Source organism: Perca fluviatilis, chromosome 18 (genome assembly GCF_010015445.1).
Source record: "Perca fluviatilis chromosome 18, GENO_Pfluv_1.0, whole genome shotgun sequence".
Classification (NCBI taxonomy): Eukaryota; Metazoa; Chordata; class Actinopteri; order Perciformes; family Percidae; genus Perca; species Perca fluviatilis.
The window spans coordinates 8,576,946-8,592,892 of record NC_053129.1 but is presented as its reverse complement, the minus strand read 5'-3'; the positions used below and the strand labels follow the sequence as shown (position 1 = coordinate 8,592,892).

At 44.8% G+C, this 15,947-nt stretch overlaps 1 protein-coding gene across 1 annotated transcript; it reads left to right on the top strand.

Annotated features, from left to right (window-relative positions):
* Nucleotides 1–4,633: 4,633 nt before the first annotated feature.
* LOC120546383 (trace amine-associated receptor 1-like) lies at nucleotides 4,634–5,551 on the top strand. Its single transcript, XM_039781310.1, has 2 exons — nucleotides 4,634–4,877; nucleotides 4,950–5,551. The coding sequence occupies exons 1-2, from the start codon at nucleotides 4,634–4,636 to the stop codon at nucleotides 5,549–5,551; spliced, it is 846 nt and encodes a 281-aa protein (XP_039637244.1).
* Nucleotides 5,552–15,947: the final 10,396 nt, after the last annotated feature.

The following is a 15,947-nucleotide window of genomic DNA, read 5'->3' as shown; positions in this document are numbered from 1 at the left end:
CAGTATCTCCCGGGGGACCCGGTCATACGCCTTTTCCAGATCCATAAAACACATGTAGACCGGTTGGGCATACTCCCAGGATCCCTCCAGGATCTTTGCGAGAGTGAACAGCTGGTCTGTTGTTCCACGACTAGGACGGAATCCGCATTGTTCCTCTTCAACCCGAGGTTCGACTATCGGCCGAACCCTCCTTTCTAGCACCTTGGAGTAGACTTTACCAGGGAGGCTGAGAAGTGTGATACCCCTGTAATTGGCACACACCCTCTGGTCCCTCTTTTTGAACAGGGGAACCACCACCCCTGTCTGCCACTCCTTAGGTACTGTCCCAAACTTCCATGCAATGTTGAAGAGGTGTGACAACCAAGACAGCCCTTCCACACCCACATCCATCTCATCAATCCCTGGGGCTTTGCCACTGTGGAGTTGTTTGACTACCTCAGTGACTTCCACCAGGGAAATTGACAACAATCCCCCATCATCCTCCAGCTCTGCCGCTGACATAATTCAATTCAATTTAATTCAATTCAATTCAATTCAATTCAATTCAATTTATGTATAGTATCAAATCATAACAACAGTTATCTCGAGACACTTTACAGATAGAGTAGGTCTAGGCTGTTGCGACAGTGGCGAGGAAAAACTCCCTTTTAGGAAGAAACCTCGGCAGACCCAGACTCTTGGTAGGCGGTGTCTGACGGATCCGGTTGGGGTGAGTTGTGTCATACTGAGTAGTGCAGTCTCCTATACCGGATACTGACTACTCTGTGTGTATGAACATCGCAGCAGGGCGTTGCGGGATGTAACGTGGCACTGCAGAGCACAGGTGGATGCAGCGGATGAAGCGGATGAAGCGGACGCAGCAGGACGCGGCTGGGCATTGCAGTGAATCGCAGAGCATAGCTCTGCGAGGAAGACTAAAAAAGGACTCCAGGGAGTAAACTCCACAGAGCTAGGTTAATAACAAGCAGTTCTGGGACAGGATGCATACAAAAGGAGAAAAAGTGAAAACAGAGATGAGAGAGCAGCTCAGTGTCTCATAGGAAGGAAGGAACTTCCCCGGTAGTCTAGAATTATAATAGCATAACTAAAAGAGGCAGGTTAGCTTAGAGAGAGGTGCCGGATTGGGCTTGAACTCTCCCCTGCCGGATCGGGCTGTACTGGCCTGCCTCCCTCTACTCTCACTATATTTGATTATATGATAAATAAATCTGATGACTACGAAGAGAAGCAGGTGGGCCTGGTTAGACGGACGCTGTAACTCCTCACTCCCTAACTATAAGCTTTATCAAAGAGGAGGGTTTTCAGTTTACTCTTAAATGTGGTGACGGTGTCTGCCCCCCGAACCCAGACTGGGAGCTGGTTCCATAGGAAAGGAGCCTTGTAGCTGAAGGCTCTGGTCCCCAGTCTACTTTAACTCTGCATTCTGGGAGTGCAGTGCTCTAGTGGGACAATAAGGTACTAGGAACTGTTTTAGATAGGATCGTGCTTGACCATTTAGGGCTTTGTAGGTCAGGAGAAGGACTTTAAAGTCAATCCTGAATTTTACAGGAAGCCAATGCAGACAAGCTAATACGGGAGAAATATGATCTCTTTTCTTAGTTCTTGTCAGAACACGTGCTGCAGCATTCTGGATCAGCTTAAGAGTCTTAAGGGACTTATTTGAGCAACCTGACAGTAGGGAATTACAATAGTCCAGCCTGGAAGTAACGAATGCATGGACTAGTTTTTCAGCATCGTTTTGAGACAGGATATTCCTAATTTTGGCAATGTTACGAAGATGAAAAAAGGCTGTTCTTGAGCTTTGTTTTAGATGGGCGTTAAAGGATATATCCTGATCAAAAATAACTCCTAGATTTCTGACAGTAGTGCGGGAGGCCAGGACAATACCATCCAGAGTAGCTATATCTTTAGATAATGGTGGTGTTTTCGGAGGTGTTTAGGGCCCAGCACAATAACTTCAGTTTTGTTAGAGTTTAACATCAGAAAATTGTAGGTCATCCAGGATTTTATATCTTTAATGCATGCTTGAAGAGAGGGTGTATTAGTTGGATTTAGGAGTTCCTCAAAGTTGTTGAGGTCAACAGCTCCGCCAGAGGTGTGAGTTGAAAGTTTGTCGGACAGGGGCCTCCTCTAGACCCGCACTACCCATTTGGGCTTACCAGGTCTGTCCAGAGTCTTCCCCCACCCCCTGACCAACTCACCACCAGATGGTGATCGGTTGACAGCTACGCCCCTCTCTTCACCCGAGTGTACAGAACATACGGCCTCAGATCAGATGAAACGATTATAAAATTGATCATTGACCTTCGGCCTAGGGTGCTCTGGTACCAAGTACACTTATGAGCAACCCTATGTTCGAACATGGTGTTTGTTATAGACAATCCATGGCTAGCACAGAAGTCCAACAACAAACAACCACTCGGATTTAGATCAGGGAGGCCATTCCTCCCAATCATGCTTCTCCATGTGTCTCCATCATTGCCCACGTGCGCGTTGAAGTCCCCCAGCAGAACTATGGAGTCCCCCACTGGAGCCCCATACAGGACTCCATTCAAGGTCTCCAAGAAGGCCAAATACTCTGAGCTTTTGTTTGGTGCATATGCACAAACAACAGTCAGAGTTTTTGGTGAACTCCAACGTAGCAGCGCTCAGCCGGAGGCTTGTGAGTATCTCCACACCCGCCCGGCGCCTCACACCCTGGGCAACTCCGGAGAAGAAAAGAGTCCAACCCCTATTCAGGAGTATGGTTCCAGAAACAAGACGTGTGTGTAGAGGTAAGCCCCCCCAGATATAATTGGTAGCGCTCCACCTCCAGGAAGGGCAATGTCCAGAGATGTGGCTGCCCTGCAGAGACGCTGTTTAAAATCATGAACAATCGAGTCACTGCCATAGTCTACTGCCACATTCTGCAGGACTGAATGAAACATTCTAGCCTGGATCGGGTCTGTCTATTTATTATAAAGCAGCAACGGCCCTCTCCTGTACGTGCCTTTTTTAAATTATATTTTAAGATACACGTACGAAAGTTTTCCCTGGGCAATATTGAGTCTTGATGCTCCAAACACAATACAAGCCCATCTTCTAAATGCAGAGAAAAAACAGCCATAGAATATGTCCCTGTCGGCTTTCCATATCTGTGGATACCAGAAGGGGGTGGGAGCTAGCAAACACTTCGTTGTTTATAGTAGCCCTGGAGAGCTAATAGCTTTGTGCTAACAGCGACGTCTGCCTTTCCCTTTTCTCTCTCTGTACAGCGCAATTCTCCCCGAAGCTCTATCTGGAAAACGGAAGCACTGTGCACCGTAAACTAAATAACCCAGTTCCAACACAGACCTTTTTAGGGGTCCAAGCCCGAGGGGTGGGAGAACCGCAGTAGCAAAGCTACATGGTTCACACAGCAGGGCTGTGGAACCCTATTGTTTTCGCATGAAACGCATGCTATAGCCTAAACCGTACATGGTGAGGGGGTGCCATTTTCAGGACTGGTCCAGAACCCTGCATGAACCTCAGGCACAACAATTTACCTACTTCCACAAGCAGGTGGCAGAAAAAAAAACTTGGCGAAGATCGGCCTTTAGGGCGCGCTATGATTGAGATAGAAGCATTTTGTCCTTTTACTCAATGAATGGGAAATTTGCAATTAGCTTGCACTTAGTGAAATTTCCTGGCTTTTGCCTTGCCGCCGTCGTGCTTTGGGTTCTCCTTTTGCAGGCTCCGCTTTCATTGGCCACGCTTTCATAAGCTCCGCATGTCATCAGGGACGACTTGCACCAGGGGGGACTCGCGCCGGGGAGGCTTAGACCCCATCATAACTGCTTGCAGTTCTAGTTTTGTTATTGTTGTTTTTGCTGGCCACTATTAGTTTGAATGTAAGCAGTGTAGCCGATTGTTTCGCGCTCACACCCCGCTTTCATTTCGGGGAGATGTAACGTACAGTTTAGCTGACAGTTTTTTGTTTTTGGTTCTTCTGGCAGGTAGATCGAATTCACCTGCCACCGGCCAAATTCATTTGCCAATTTCCAACCTTGGAGTTGGCCCGTTCTTAAATCTTAAATAGACAGGGTTGTTTTGCCAGGAGACTTTCGGTTTCATGTCCTTAGAAAAAGATCATAGCCTATAAAGTCTACTTAAATGGTATATCCAATTTTATAAGAAATAAGACTTAAATCTGTTTTTAGCTATACTGATCAAATTAAAGGTTCAAAAGGGATTTAAAGTGTTTGTCTCATTTACAATACATTGCTGCCCTGGCATCTAATGTCGTCATGATGAAAAGTCCCACATCTGATTGGTGGTGGTAAAGAGACAAACGTTGATAAAAGATTGTGCACAGTGACACAGTAATGAAGAACACCCATCAATACTGATGCAGAACTATCTTGAGCTGTAAAAAGGTATGATATGAACTGAAAATATGTATTTTATTGTAGAGAACTATTAAAACTATTATTGTAGTTAAGCATTCATTCATCAATCTATTTTGAAATAAATATTTTTTACTTTAAATATTGCTAATCATTCAGTGAAAACTGAGTTGCAGGAACCCAGAAACATGGCACCAGAAGTCACTGTCAACCGCACTGATGTTGATTACATGCATCTTTGTTATGAAATAGATAATTTCTTTAACATAATGAAAGGCAACCCTTCTCCAATGTGTGTTTTATTATATATTTTCCTTGGCTCATTATCTGTTGTCACAGTATGTGGAAACCTTCTTGTAATAATCTCCATCATCTACTTCCAACAGCTCCACACTCCTACTAACTCTCTCATTCTCTCTCTGGCTGTGGCTGACCTGCTTGTTGGTTTTGTAGTTTTTCCTGTCAGCATGGCATTCACTGTAACCTCGTGTTTTTATCATAAAGATATATTTTGCAAAGTACGAGACAGCTTTGATGCAATGCTGAGCACAGCTTCCATTTTGAATTTATGTTGTATTTCCATTGACAGATATTATGCAGTGTGTCAACCTCTGATCTACAGAACTAAGATAAATGTTAACGTTGTCATGGTCATGATCCTGCTCAGCTGGGGTGTTTCTCTTCTAGTTACAATTGGCTTTAGGATTCCAGATTTAAAACATGAAAAATGTGAAGAAAATTGCTTTAATGATGCCCTACTTGCAGACATTTGTGGACCCATGATGTCATTTTATCTACCAGTGATTGTAATGCTCTGTATCTACCTAAAGATTTTCCTTGTGGCACAGAAACAGGCACGCAGCATCCAGAATAACACCTGTCAGAGTAAAAAGTCTGGAGCAACTGTCAGTAAGATGGAGAGAAAGGCCACTAAAACTCTTGCGACCGTTTTGGGAGTTTTCCTGATGTGTTGGTCTCCTTTCTTTCTCTGTTTTACCTTTCAGCTTTTTCTCCATGTGTCAGTGCCACTTCCATTGTTTGAAACACTTAACTGGCTTGCACTGTTAAACTCCATGCTCAATCCATTTATTTATGCTTTCTTTTACAGCTGGTTCAGATCAGCTTTCAGAATGATCATTTCTGGGAAAATATTTCAAGGTGATTTTTCCAACACAAAACTGCTTTGACATATTCTCTGGAGTACTGAATAAAGATCAAGAATGTGTGATTATACTTTCCTACCTGCATCTCAGTATCATGTTTAGTCATCTTTTTTAATTATGCAATATAAATGACATATTAAGGCACAACAGTGCATTATAGTGAGCTGTCTGTTTATGCTATTGTGTAAAAGATCATCTAAAAGTAACTATTCACAAGTTACAGAGCAACAACGTCCTGAAGGTTGCAGTCAAAACAGGAAGTTATGAGCATTATTTACTCAGATTAACACAAAACTCCACTCAGTAGTTCCCCATGCTCCACTAAGGCTGTGTGCAAAAGTTGACGTCAGTCTGCCGCTAGGTGGCACACACTATGTACACACATAGACTGTTAGATATATTCTGATTCTAAATATGATTGTTGGCCACATTATGAGCCTCTTGGATGAGATTCTTTTTTCTCTCTGAGGCTATGTCATCTGCACTTTCATTTTGCACCACTATAGTTGGCACAACAATTTAAAGGCATGAGACAAGCAAGAAGAAAAAAAATAATGATTTATCACAACTACAACTTTAGTGCTGCACACATAACCTAAACTTTAGGCATTATTAGGGGTCATCATTTCTACATTGTGTTAAACGGCTTAAAGTGATGGTTCGGAGTAATTTCACCCTAGGGTCCTTTGCACCATGACCTCGAGCCAAACACCCCCCCAGAAGCTTTTTTCACCTGGGTCTAACATTGGGAGAGTTAGCGTAGAGTAGCGTTAGCCGCTGAATAGCTTAGCGCAGAGGCTAATGGATCCGAAGTGTCTCTTAACATTACCCCACTAATAATGCCGAAATGATACCAAAGGTACACTAGTATATATAGGTTATGCACTCATAAAACAATGGATTGTAAAGTTTGTAAGTACACCAGAAGGTTATGTAATAACACTTACCCTGCTGGCTTCTGCTCTCTGCTGTTGTTGTGTGCTGTAAGATGCGAGTGCTTAGGGACATCTACAAATTACAACACCGAAAGAGATGCAACAAAAATATTTTTTAATTTAACGTATTTTTTAAAGTAAGTGCTGTAGTATAACTAGCAGGAGACAAGTAATAATTGAGGTAAGTTTGGAGACATTACCTTATTTAATCATTAAATTAATAAATATTTTTGTTGCATCTCTTTTCGGTGTTGTAATTTGTAGATGTCCCTAAGCACTCTTACTGCCCGGTAGTAACAGCAGCAGCAGCAGCAGAGAGCAGAAGCCAGCAGGCAAGTGTTACTTACATAAACTTCTGGTGTACTTACAAATTTTACAATCCATCGTTTTATGAGTGCATAACCTATTTGTACTACTGTAGACGTTTGGTATCTTTTCGGGCATTATTAGTGGGGTAATGTTAAGAGACACTTCGGATCCATTAGCCTCTGCGCTAAGCTATTCAGCTGATAACGCTACGCTACTACTTTTCAGTGAAATGAATGTTGGCTTAAATAGTAACCATAGTCCAAAAAAACTATGTTTCAAATTAATCAAATAATAATAATAGTCATTATTTATTAGATAGATATAGAGTCCTGCTGCCTAGTTCAGAGCCCACAACCAAGCCAAAGCAAGCGTCTACATTCATGCAAGTGGCTGTGTCAAGCTTAAGGCCTTTTTATGCTTCTGCGTAGAATCGACGGCGTACCCCCGCAGACCCCTCTGCGTCTACACCGGAGCCTACGCCTGACGTGCACCTCTCGAAAAATGTAACTACACGTCGCAGCGACGCATGTCGCAGCGACGCACGTCGCTCGGCCGTGGCTTGGTCGCGTTGCATTTCCCTCATTTCCTGGTTCTCCTTCTCTATAAACAACATGAAATCAAGGAGAGGGTTAACTATTCCTGCTACAGATTTCCCACAGTGGTTAGAAAGAAAAGGGGAGACACTTTGTTTCTCTCACTATGACGTCAGTAATCGCTCCGAAGATAATCGCCATCACTCTCTCACTTCTCCCTCACTCTATCACCCATTCCCCCCCACACACACATGCCAGCTCGACGCACGCAACAGCACACAAGTATAAACATCAGGCCACTTACGTAGGCTACGTGAAAGCTCTGCTGGAGCCTGCACATAAAATGGTCTTTAGGCACAGTAGTGCTATAAGCTAAATGCTATTGTCAGCATGCTAATGTTAGGGTGCCTGGGTGACCTAGTGGTGGACGGCACGTCTGTGTATAGGGTCTCAGTCATCTATACAGGAGCTGCAGGTTTGATTCCGACCTGAGACACTTTTCTGCTTGTCATTCCCCCTCTCTCTCCCCTTTCTTAAAAAATAAAAAAGGTCCCTTAAAAACTGTTAATAGAAATGAAGACACAGACCATAGATTACTCTTCCTGAATTATTATTACAAGCACAAAATCAATATTCAAGGAAGGGTTAAAATTGGGGCATACCGGACTTGGTTAAATGTGCTTCAAAGACGTTTTGTCTCTCATTCAAGACTTCTGACTGAACAATATGTAAACCCAGCTATTTAACCTCTGTAACCTCTGTAGGTTCTGTCAAGATGAATAAGATGGCTGTTGTAACAATATCCAGGAGGACCATCACTAGAGTCAAGTGGCAGGCATGATTAAAGCACCTGTAAACACCATTCAGAGCATAAATATAGAAGCAAACTAAAATTAAATGTTAAGACATAGTGAAGTAATGGTGTCCTGAGTAAAGAATTAAGTCACACTCCCTATGTGTGTGTTGTGATCTAAGTGTTATGGAAACTTGATAACTAGGACTGTAACTGTTAAAGCACTTCACGCCCTGGTCATTCATCTTCACGTAGCCCCCAGGTCCCTCAGATCCTCCAGCCAAGGCCTCCTCCATGTCCCACGGTCCCGGCTTAAGCAAAAAGGTGACAGAGCCTTTTCTGTTGCTGGTCCTGAGCTGTGGAACCGACTGCCACCTGACATCAGAAATGCCCCTTCAATTGTGATATTCAAAGCCAGGCTCAAAACTCATCTTTTTACATTGGCCTTCCCGGCATCTTAATTGTCTTAACCTGCTATGTTTGTAATTAAGTGTTTGTCTTTCGATGTACTTTTTAGCAGTGTTCGAACTATACCGTGGCCTTCGGGGGAGCCCACTTTTTTTTCCACGGGGGGTCGTGCGCTTGTGACTTACAATGACTTACAAAGATACATAACAGCTAGTGTATGCACTACATGATTTAAATTTTACCCTTCATACTTTATTGACAGGAGTAGATAGGTCAAATAGCAAACAACCAGCCACAAATAGTCTATAAACAAAGCATCAGGCAGTTTTTGAGATTTCACATGAACAACGGTTAAAGTTACTCAGGCTACCGAAGAATAGCCTACCATAATTCCTCCGTTCAATTAGACCTTAGCGACGCACCCCAAGCTGCTGTTCCACTGCTGCCTGTTCCAATTTAACGGGAGAGAGAGGAGCAAGAGGGTTAGGACCATCTTCAGCCAGAGAGGACATTATTTCTTCAGCTTCTTGCGTTGTCACCCCGGTAGGAGGTTTGCAACAGGTGAATTAGTCGCGCTATTAACGTCATCGCTACACAGTTTCTTAGTAAAACCAAAATTAATTAAACTGCCTTGTTTTCTTTTTGCCATATGCTTACTGCAGAATGGATTTCAAGGATTTTGCGCGCCGATTAATGGCATCCAACGTTTATATTTTTTCTGCGAATCTTTGAGTTAACATGTAAACATGAGTTGAATTTGCACCGCAGCGCCGCCACGCCTTGATGCTCATAACAAGAATAGCATGTATAGTTATCTTTTTTGAAGTGAATTAGGTTCAAATCGCCGACATGCATGAATGATATTTTTGCAGTTTTACACATAATAATCCACGATGATCACATTACACAAAACTGAAATTGCACGTCAAAATGACACATTGTCAATATTTTTAGAGACCCCCCAAAATGTCACAAATCACGTTTTCAGGGGAGCCCATGTCTTGCCCCCGTAGATCGCACCCTGCTTTTTAGCCTAAATCACTGATTTGTACGTGTTTTATTTTATTTTTCTTATTTTATTTTATCACCCTGTGGCTAATGCACTATGTACAGCACTTTGGTCAGCGCGAGCTGTTTTTAAATGTGCTATAGAAATAAACTTTACTTACTTACTTACTTACTAACTGTAGCTAGTTGGGAATAGGTGACCACTGGTGCATTAGTAAGAATGCAGTCAAATGCTCTGATGCTTTTCAATAGATTTATTGGCAGCCAGCAGATGATTGTCTGTGTCTTTGTGAGTGTATGTGTGGTTCTACAAAAAACAATAAAAAAGTTGATATCAGCATACAAGCAAAAACAACAGCGCTGACAGGATGCAACTACGTAGCAAGGCCAATAAATGGCAACTAGCACTACTTTCACTTCAAGCAGCTATAGCTGCCCATATCAAACAACCAAACAATATACCAGATAACACACATCAGCTCCTTAATAAATTAACAACAGCCTTATTACTGCTGGGGTCTCAGTAACAGCAACCCAAACATAGTTTTCTACTACACAACCATTGTAAACACTCCGATAATAATTATGCAGTGTCATGTGAGTACACACATAAGCACAATAGTAGTGTAAAAACTAATAATACTAGGCATTAGCATGCTGCTAGCGAAATTTATGCTAACATACTGCATTTCAACTGAGTATCCCAGAACAGATAACATTCATATAAACCTAAGGCACTGAAATACACATATGTAAACATTTACACCAGTGTACTCTGAACGCACACATGCACAGATGGCGACACAGACGACATCGATACACTTCAAAAACATCTACGATGTGCTTTCCCGGCCACTCTCACTACTAAATCAAAAACAAAACTTATCGGCCACCGCAAACTGTTGTCCTCTCTGTGACCCCAAAACAAAGGTGCTGATAGGCTGAACCCGAACATTAGGGATGAGCGAGTACAGCATTATCTGTATCTGTTAACCATATGAATTATCTGTATCTGTATCTGTACTGGGACTGGGTGGGGCCTAACCCGGAAGTGTGTCAGGTTGTCTTGAAATGGTATGTTATTTTAAGCATGCAATTGATATGGTTGATCAGAAATTGTTATATTTATTGCTGATTAGAAAACTATTTACATGACAGCATCAGCATTGAGCTTCAGATCAATGGTTTTGATCAAGATAACAAACGAACTATTTAGACCACAACTACCTTTATTTTTTTTATAAAATACAGCTAGAAAGTGTCAGACACTCAGTGAGTGAAGTAAAAAAACTTGGTTAGAGCCAGCTGATGGTTTAAAAAAAACAAAAAACTCTGATGACCGGCAGAGAGAGGGAGAGAGAGAGTGTGTGTGTGTGTAGCTAATTAATTTGTAATATAGTTTTATACCACTACTTCCTTTATTTTTTTTATGAAATACAGCAAGAAAGTGTCAGACACTCATTAGAGACAGCTGACGGTTAAAAAAAGAAAAAGAAATCTCCGACAGGCAGAGACACAATGCGAGTTGCACTCTACCAAGCACCACGTCTGAACAAACCCACGTTTACCAGAACTCTACTGGTTAATAAGTAAGTACTACAACCCAAAGTAAAAAATAAACCTGAAGCTGAAGAAATCCTAAATGTTAACGGAAAAGACCCCCCTGAGTGACTGAGGGAGAGAGTGTTCTTTGTGTGAGTGAGCAGAGCGGAGCGGGACACAGCAACACAATAAATCTGTATGTGTGTAGGGGAGGGGCGCTGTGTGACTAGCCTATCACAGAACGCAGAAACAGTCAGCTACCCAATGAGAATTTTTATTCATTCCGAGCACAGATATTGACTCGTATTACTCGTATAATACTCGTACTCGGCAAAAGTGCTTTATCCGTACCGGATACTCGTTTCAGCCGAGTATCCGGCTCAACTCTACCGAACATAAAATAGCAAGTCCTTCTTTACACTAAGCTTATCTCTTCTTGGTAGCCGGTCCAGCAGTGCGTGCATGTCTTTGCACTCCCATTGGCGCTGGTATGTGACGACCTGGGAAAAGAACGGGTTGTATTCATCCCTTTGTGTTCATGTCCCATTACTGATCCAGAAGACAGAGACTTAACACGTGTCAGAAACACTTTTAAATGTGTTTTAGTGTTGAAGTCCATACTCAAAGCAGCAGGGAATGACAGAACTGAAGCTGAGTGACTTTCGGGTTGAAGCTGCGGTTCGAGAGCGTGTAGGCAGCAATGAATCCAGAGAGCAGGCAGAGGGACAAAACCGGGGTAACCTCCAGATCGCAATGGAGGGGTAGGGACAGGGCAGAGAGGAGCAGGCAGCAGAGGAGACGCCAGTGGAGAGTGCCACATGTCTTGAGGCAGATAATGCAGCAGGTCAGAGGCAGCTTGAAGCAGGGCCTCAGCAAAAGAGCAAACAAACATTCAACATAAGTGCTAGGAACAAACGAGACTGACTGAGACTAGAATCTGCTGGCTAAGTTACCGCACTGGTAGTCTCACATTGCCAGATCTTCATCCACAGCGCTGCAAAGGAGGGTCTGGCTAGTCCACACAGCATTCCGGAATGGGATAAAAACGTACTGTGGTTTATTGGCATTTATACCATGGTCTGGGTGAAAACTCGATTCTGATTGGCTACAGGGTGTCCATTAAAAAGTGATGTAGGACACCTACTAAAGGAGTTCGGTGAAACTGACTGTTTACTGTTCTATATGAATGCGCTACATTAAATCAAAAAGGAAATATGGATTTATTATTTCCAAATCGTCCTCTGAACACCACAGGATGGGGCTAAAACACACAGGCTGCCAGAAGTAAGTTCTACTGGCCCTCTGGATTGACTCAGTTTCACAGCGAATAACGTTATCTCACATCCCGTTCACTGTTCAGCTCGCTGCTTCAGGCTGCGCCACTGCAGCCGACAGTAACGTTACACATCGCGGATCAAATTCTTCATAAAAGTCGTTATATTGTTTTGGGGACAATGACATGGCTGGATAGCTAGCTTGTCTTGTTGTTCAACATACTGTCAAATTATTTTTACTGATTGCCAACTGTACACAATGTTATTGACTTTGGATCTTGCTAGCATAGCGTTAGCTTTCTGGCTCGTAGCTAAACTGAAGGGTTCTATCAGCTGAGCGGACTATATGAATATCTCCGGTTGCTAAGGGATGCAAGTCGTATCTAAGGTTCTTCCTAATACCATAAGAACCTGATGGATGGGAATGATTGTTCCAGGTATTAGTCAAACCGTCAGGCGTAACCAGGGAAACGGAGTTATTGTTTGGATAAACTTTAGATTTCGATTGTAAAACTAATTAAAATATGAACTAATGTTTTAAAAATATGTTATTTGGCAAGTGACCATGGTATAAGCGGGTTAATGCCCTTCGAGGTGTCCATTGTCGAACCGTCCTCCGGTTCACGCCTCGCCGTCGTCCATTAATACCTGACAATGGACACCTCGTCGGGCATTAACCCTTACTCATTTAATCCAATTACAATCGTCTTGGGTGGTGCTCAGCGCAAGACGGAGCAAGGGTCATCCATCCATCCATCTTCGTCCGCTTATCCGGGATCGGGTCGTGGGGGCAGCAGATCAAGCAGGGGACCCCAAACTTCCCTTTCCCGAGCCACATTAATCGACTGGGGGATCCCGAGGCCTTCCCAGGCCAGGTTGGAGATATAATCCATCCACCTAGTCCTGGGTCCTCCCAGCTGGACATGCCTGGAACACCTCCCTAGGGAGGCGCCCAGGGGGCATCCTTACCAGATGCCCAAACCAACCTCAATTGGCTCCTTTCGACGCAAAGGAGTAGCGGCTCTACTCCGAGCTCCTAACGGATGATTGAGCTTCTCACCCTATCTTTAAGGGAGACGCCAGCCACCCTCCTGAGGAAAACCATTTTGGCCTCTTGTACCCTGGATCTCGTTCTTTCGGTCATGACCCAGCTTTCATGACCATAGGTGAGGGTAGGAACAAAAATTGACCGGTAGATCGAGAGCTTTGCATTCTGGCTCAACTCTCTTATAAATTGAATGTAATACTGCACCCGCTTTGCCGATTCTCCAACCAATCTCCCGCTCCATTGTCCCCTCACTCGCGAACAAGACCCCAAGGTACTTGAACTCCTGAACGAAGGCCAACCCTCACCTGAAACGAGTCCGACTTACTGCCAAGAACCCGGACACAGCTCTCGCTTTGGTCATACAGAGATTGGATGGCCCTGAGAAGGGACCCCCTCACCCCATATTCCCGCAGCACCTCCCACAGTATCTCCCGGGGGACCCGGTCATACACCTTTTCCAGATCCACAAAACACATGTAGACTGGTTGTGCATACTCCCAGGCTCCCTCCAGGATCCTTGCGAGAGTGAACAGCTGGTCCGTTGTTCCACGACTAGGACGGAATCCGCATTGTTCCTCTTCAACCCGAGGTTTGACTATCGGCCGAACCCTCCTTTCTAGCACCTTTTTGAACAGGGGAACCACCACCCCTGTCTGCCACTCCTTAGGTACTGTCCCAAACTTCCACGCAATGTTGAAGAGGTGTGACAACCAAAACAGCCCCTCCACACCCAGAGCTTTCAGCATTTCTGGATGGATCTCATCAATCCCTGGGGCTTTGCCACTGTGGAGTTGTTTGACTACCTCAGTGACTTCCACCAGGGAAATTGACGACAATCCCCCATCATCCTGCAGCTCTGCCTCTGACATAGAGGGCGTATTAGTTGGATTTAGGAGTTCCTCAAAGTGCTCCTTCCACTGCCCTATTACCTCCTCAGTTGAGGTCAACAGCTCCGCCAGAGGTGTGAGTTGAAAGTCTGTCGGACAGGAGCCTCCTCCAGACGTTCCCAATTTACCCGCACTACCCATTTGGGCTTACCAGGTCTGTCCAGAGTCTTCCCCCACCCCCTGACCCAACTCACCACCAGATGGTGATCGGTTGACAGCTACGCCCCTCTCTTCACCCGAGTGTCCAAAACATACGGCCTCAGATCAGATGAAACGATTATAAAATTGATCATTGACCTTCGGCTTAGGGTGCTCTGGTACCAAGTACACTTATGAGCAACCCTATGTTCGAACATGGTGTTCGTTATAGACAATCCATGACTAGCACAGAAGTCCAACAACAAACAACCATTCGGATTTAGATCAGGGAGGCCATTCCTCCCAATCACGCCTCTCCATGTGTCTCCATCATTGCCCACGTGCGCGTTGAAGTCCCCCAGCAGAACTATGGAGTCCCCCACTGGAGCCCCATACAGGACTCCATTCAAGGTCTCCAAGAAGGCCAAATACTCCGAGCTTTTGTTTGGTGCATATGCACAAACAACAGTCAGAGTTTTCCCCCCCACAACCCGAAGGCGTGGGGAGGCGACCCTCTCGTCCACCGGGGTGAACTCCAACGTAGCGGTGCTGAGCCGGGGGCTTGTGAGTATCTCCACACCCGCCCGGCGCCTCACACCCTGGGCAACTCCGGAGAAGAAAAGAGTCCAACCCCTATTCAGGAGTATGGCTCCAGAACTGAGACTGTGCATAGAGGTAAGCCCCACCAGATCTAATTGGTAGTGCTCCACCTCCCACACAAGTTCCGGCTCCTTCCCCCACAGAGAGGTCACATTCCATGTCCCCAGAGCCAGCCTCTGCCGCCCAGGTCTGGTACGTCAAGGCCCCTGACCTTCAATGCCACCCGTGTGGCATCGCACCCGCGCCCAGCTGTTCCTCCCACAGGTGGTGGGCCCATGGAATGGAGAGAGAGGTGCCACGTTGCTTTTTCGGGCTGTGCCCGACCGGGCACCATGGCAAACCCGGCCACCAGACGCTCGCTGACGAGCCCTCCATCTGGGCCTGGCTCCGGACGGGGGCCCTGGGCTTCCTCCGGGCAGGGTAACTTCACCTCTTCCTCGATAACTCATAGAGGTTTATGAACCATTCTTTGTCTGGCCCTTCACCTGAAACCACTTTGCCAAGGGAGACCCTACCAGGAGCACCAAGCTCCAGACAACACAGCCCTCAGGTTCATAGGGACACACAAACCTCTCCACCACGATAAGTTGATGGTTCCAGGAGAGGAGCAATGGTGCCTCTGCAAAATAGCCTCAGGAAGGTTTTAGTCATGAAACAGAAAACTCAGATTGGACAGATAGTCTAACTAGCTGTCTGGATTTATCCTGCAGGGATTGCTCGGTTAGGTTGTAACCTTGGTTCTCTGAGTTAAGAGACTATCTCTCCACCGTTACATATTCCATCATGTATGGGGATGATCCCCCTGAGATCAGGTACATGGATACTTCTTTAAGATACACCGGCTTGCCGGGCCACACCCTATAAAGCAACTGTGCTGGTGTGGAATTACTGATAGTTTTATTGGAACCGTCTCAGAGTGGCCTACAGCTCGAGAGATAATCTATT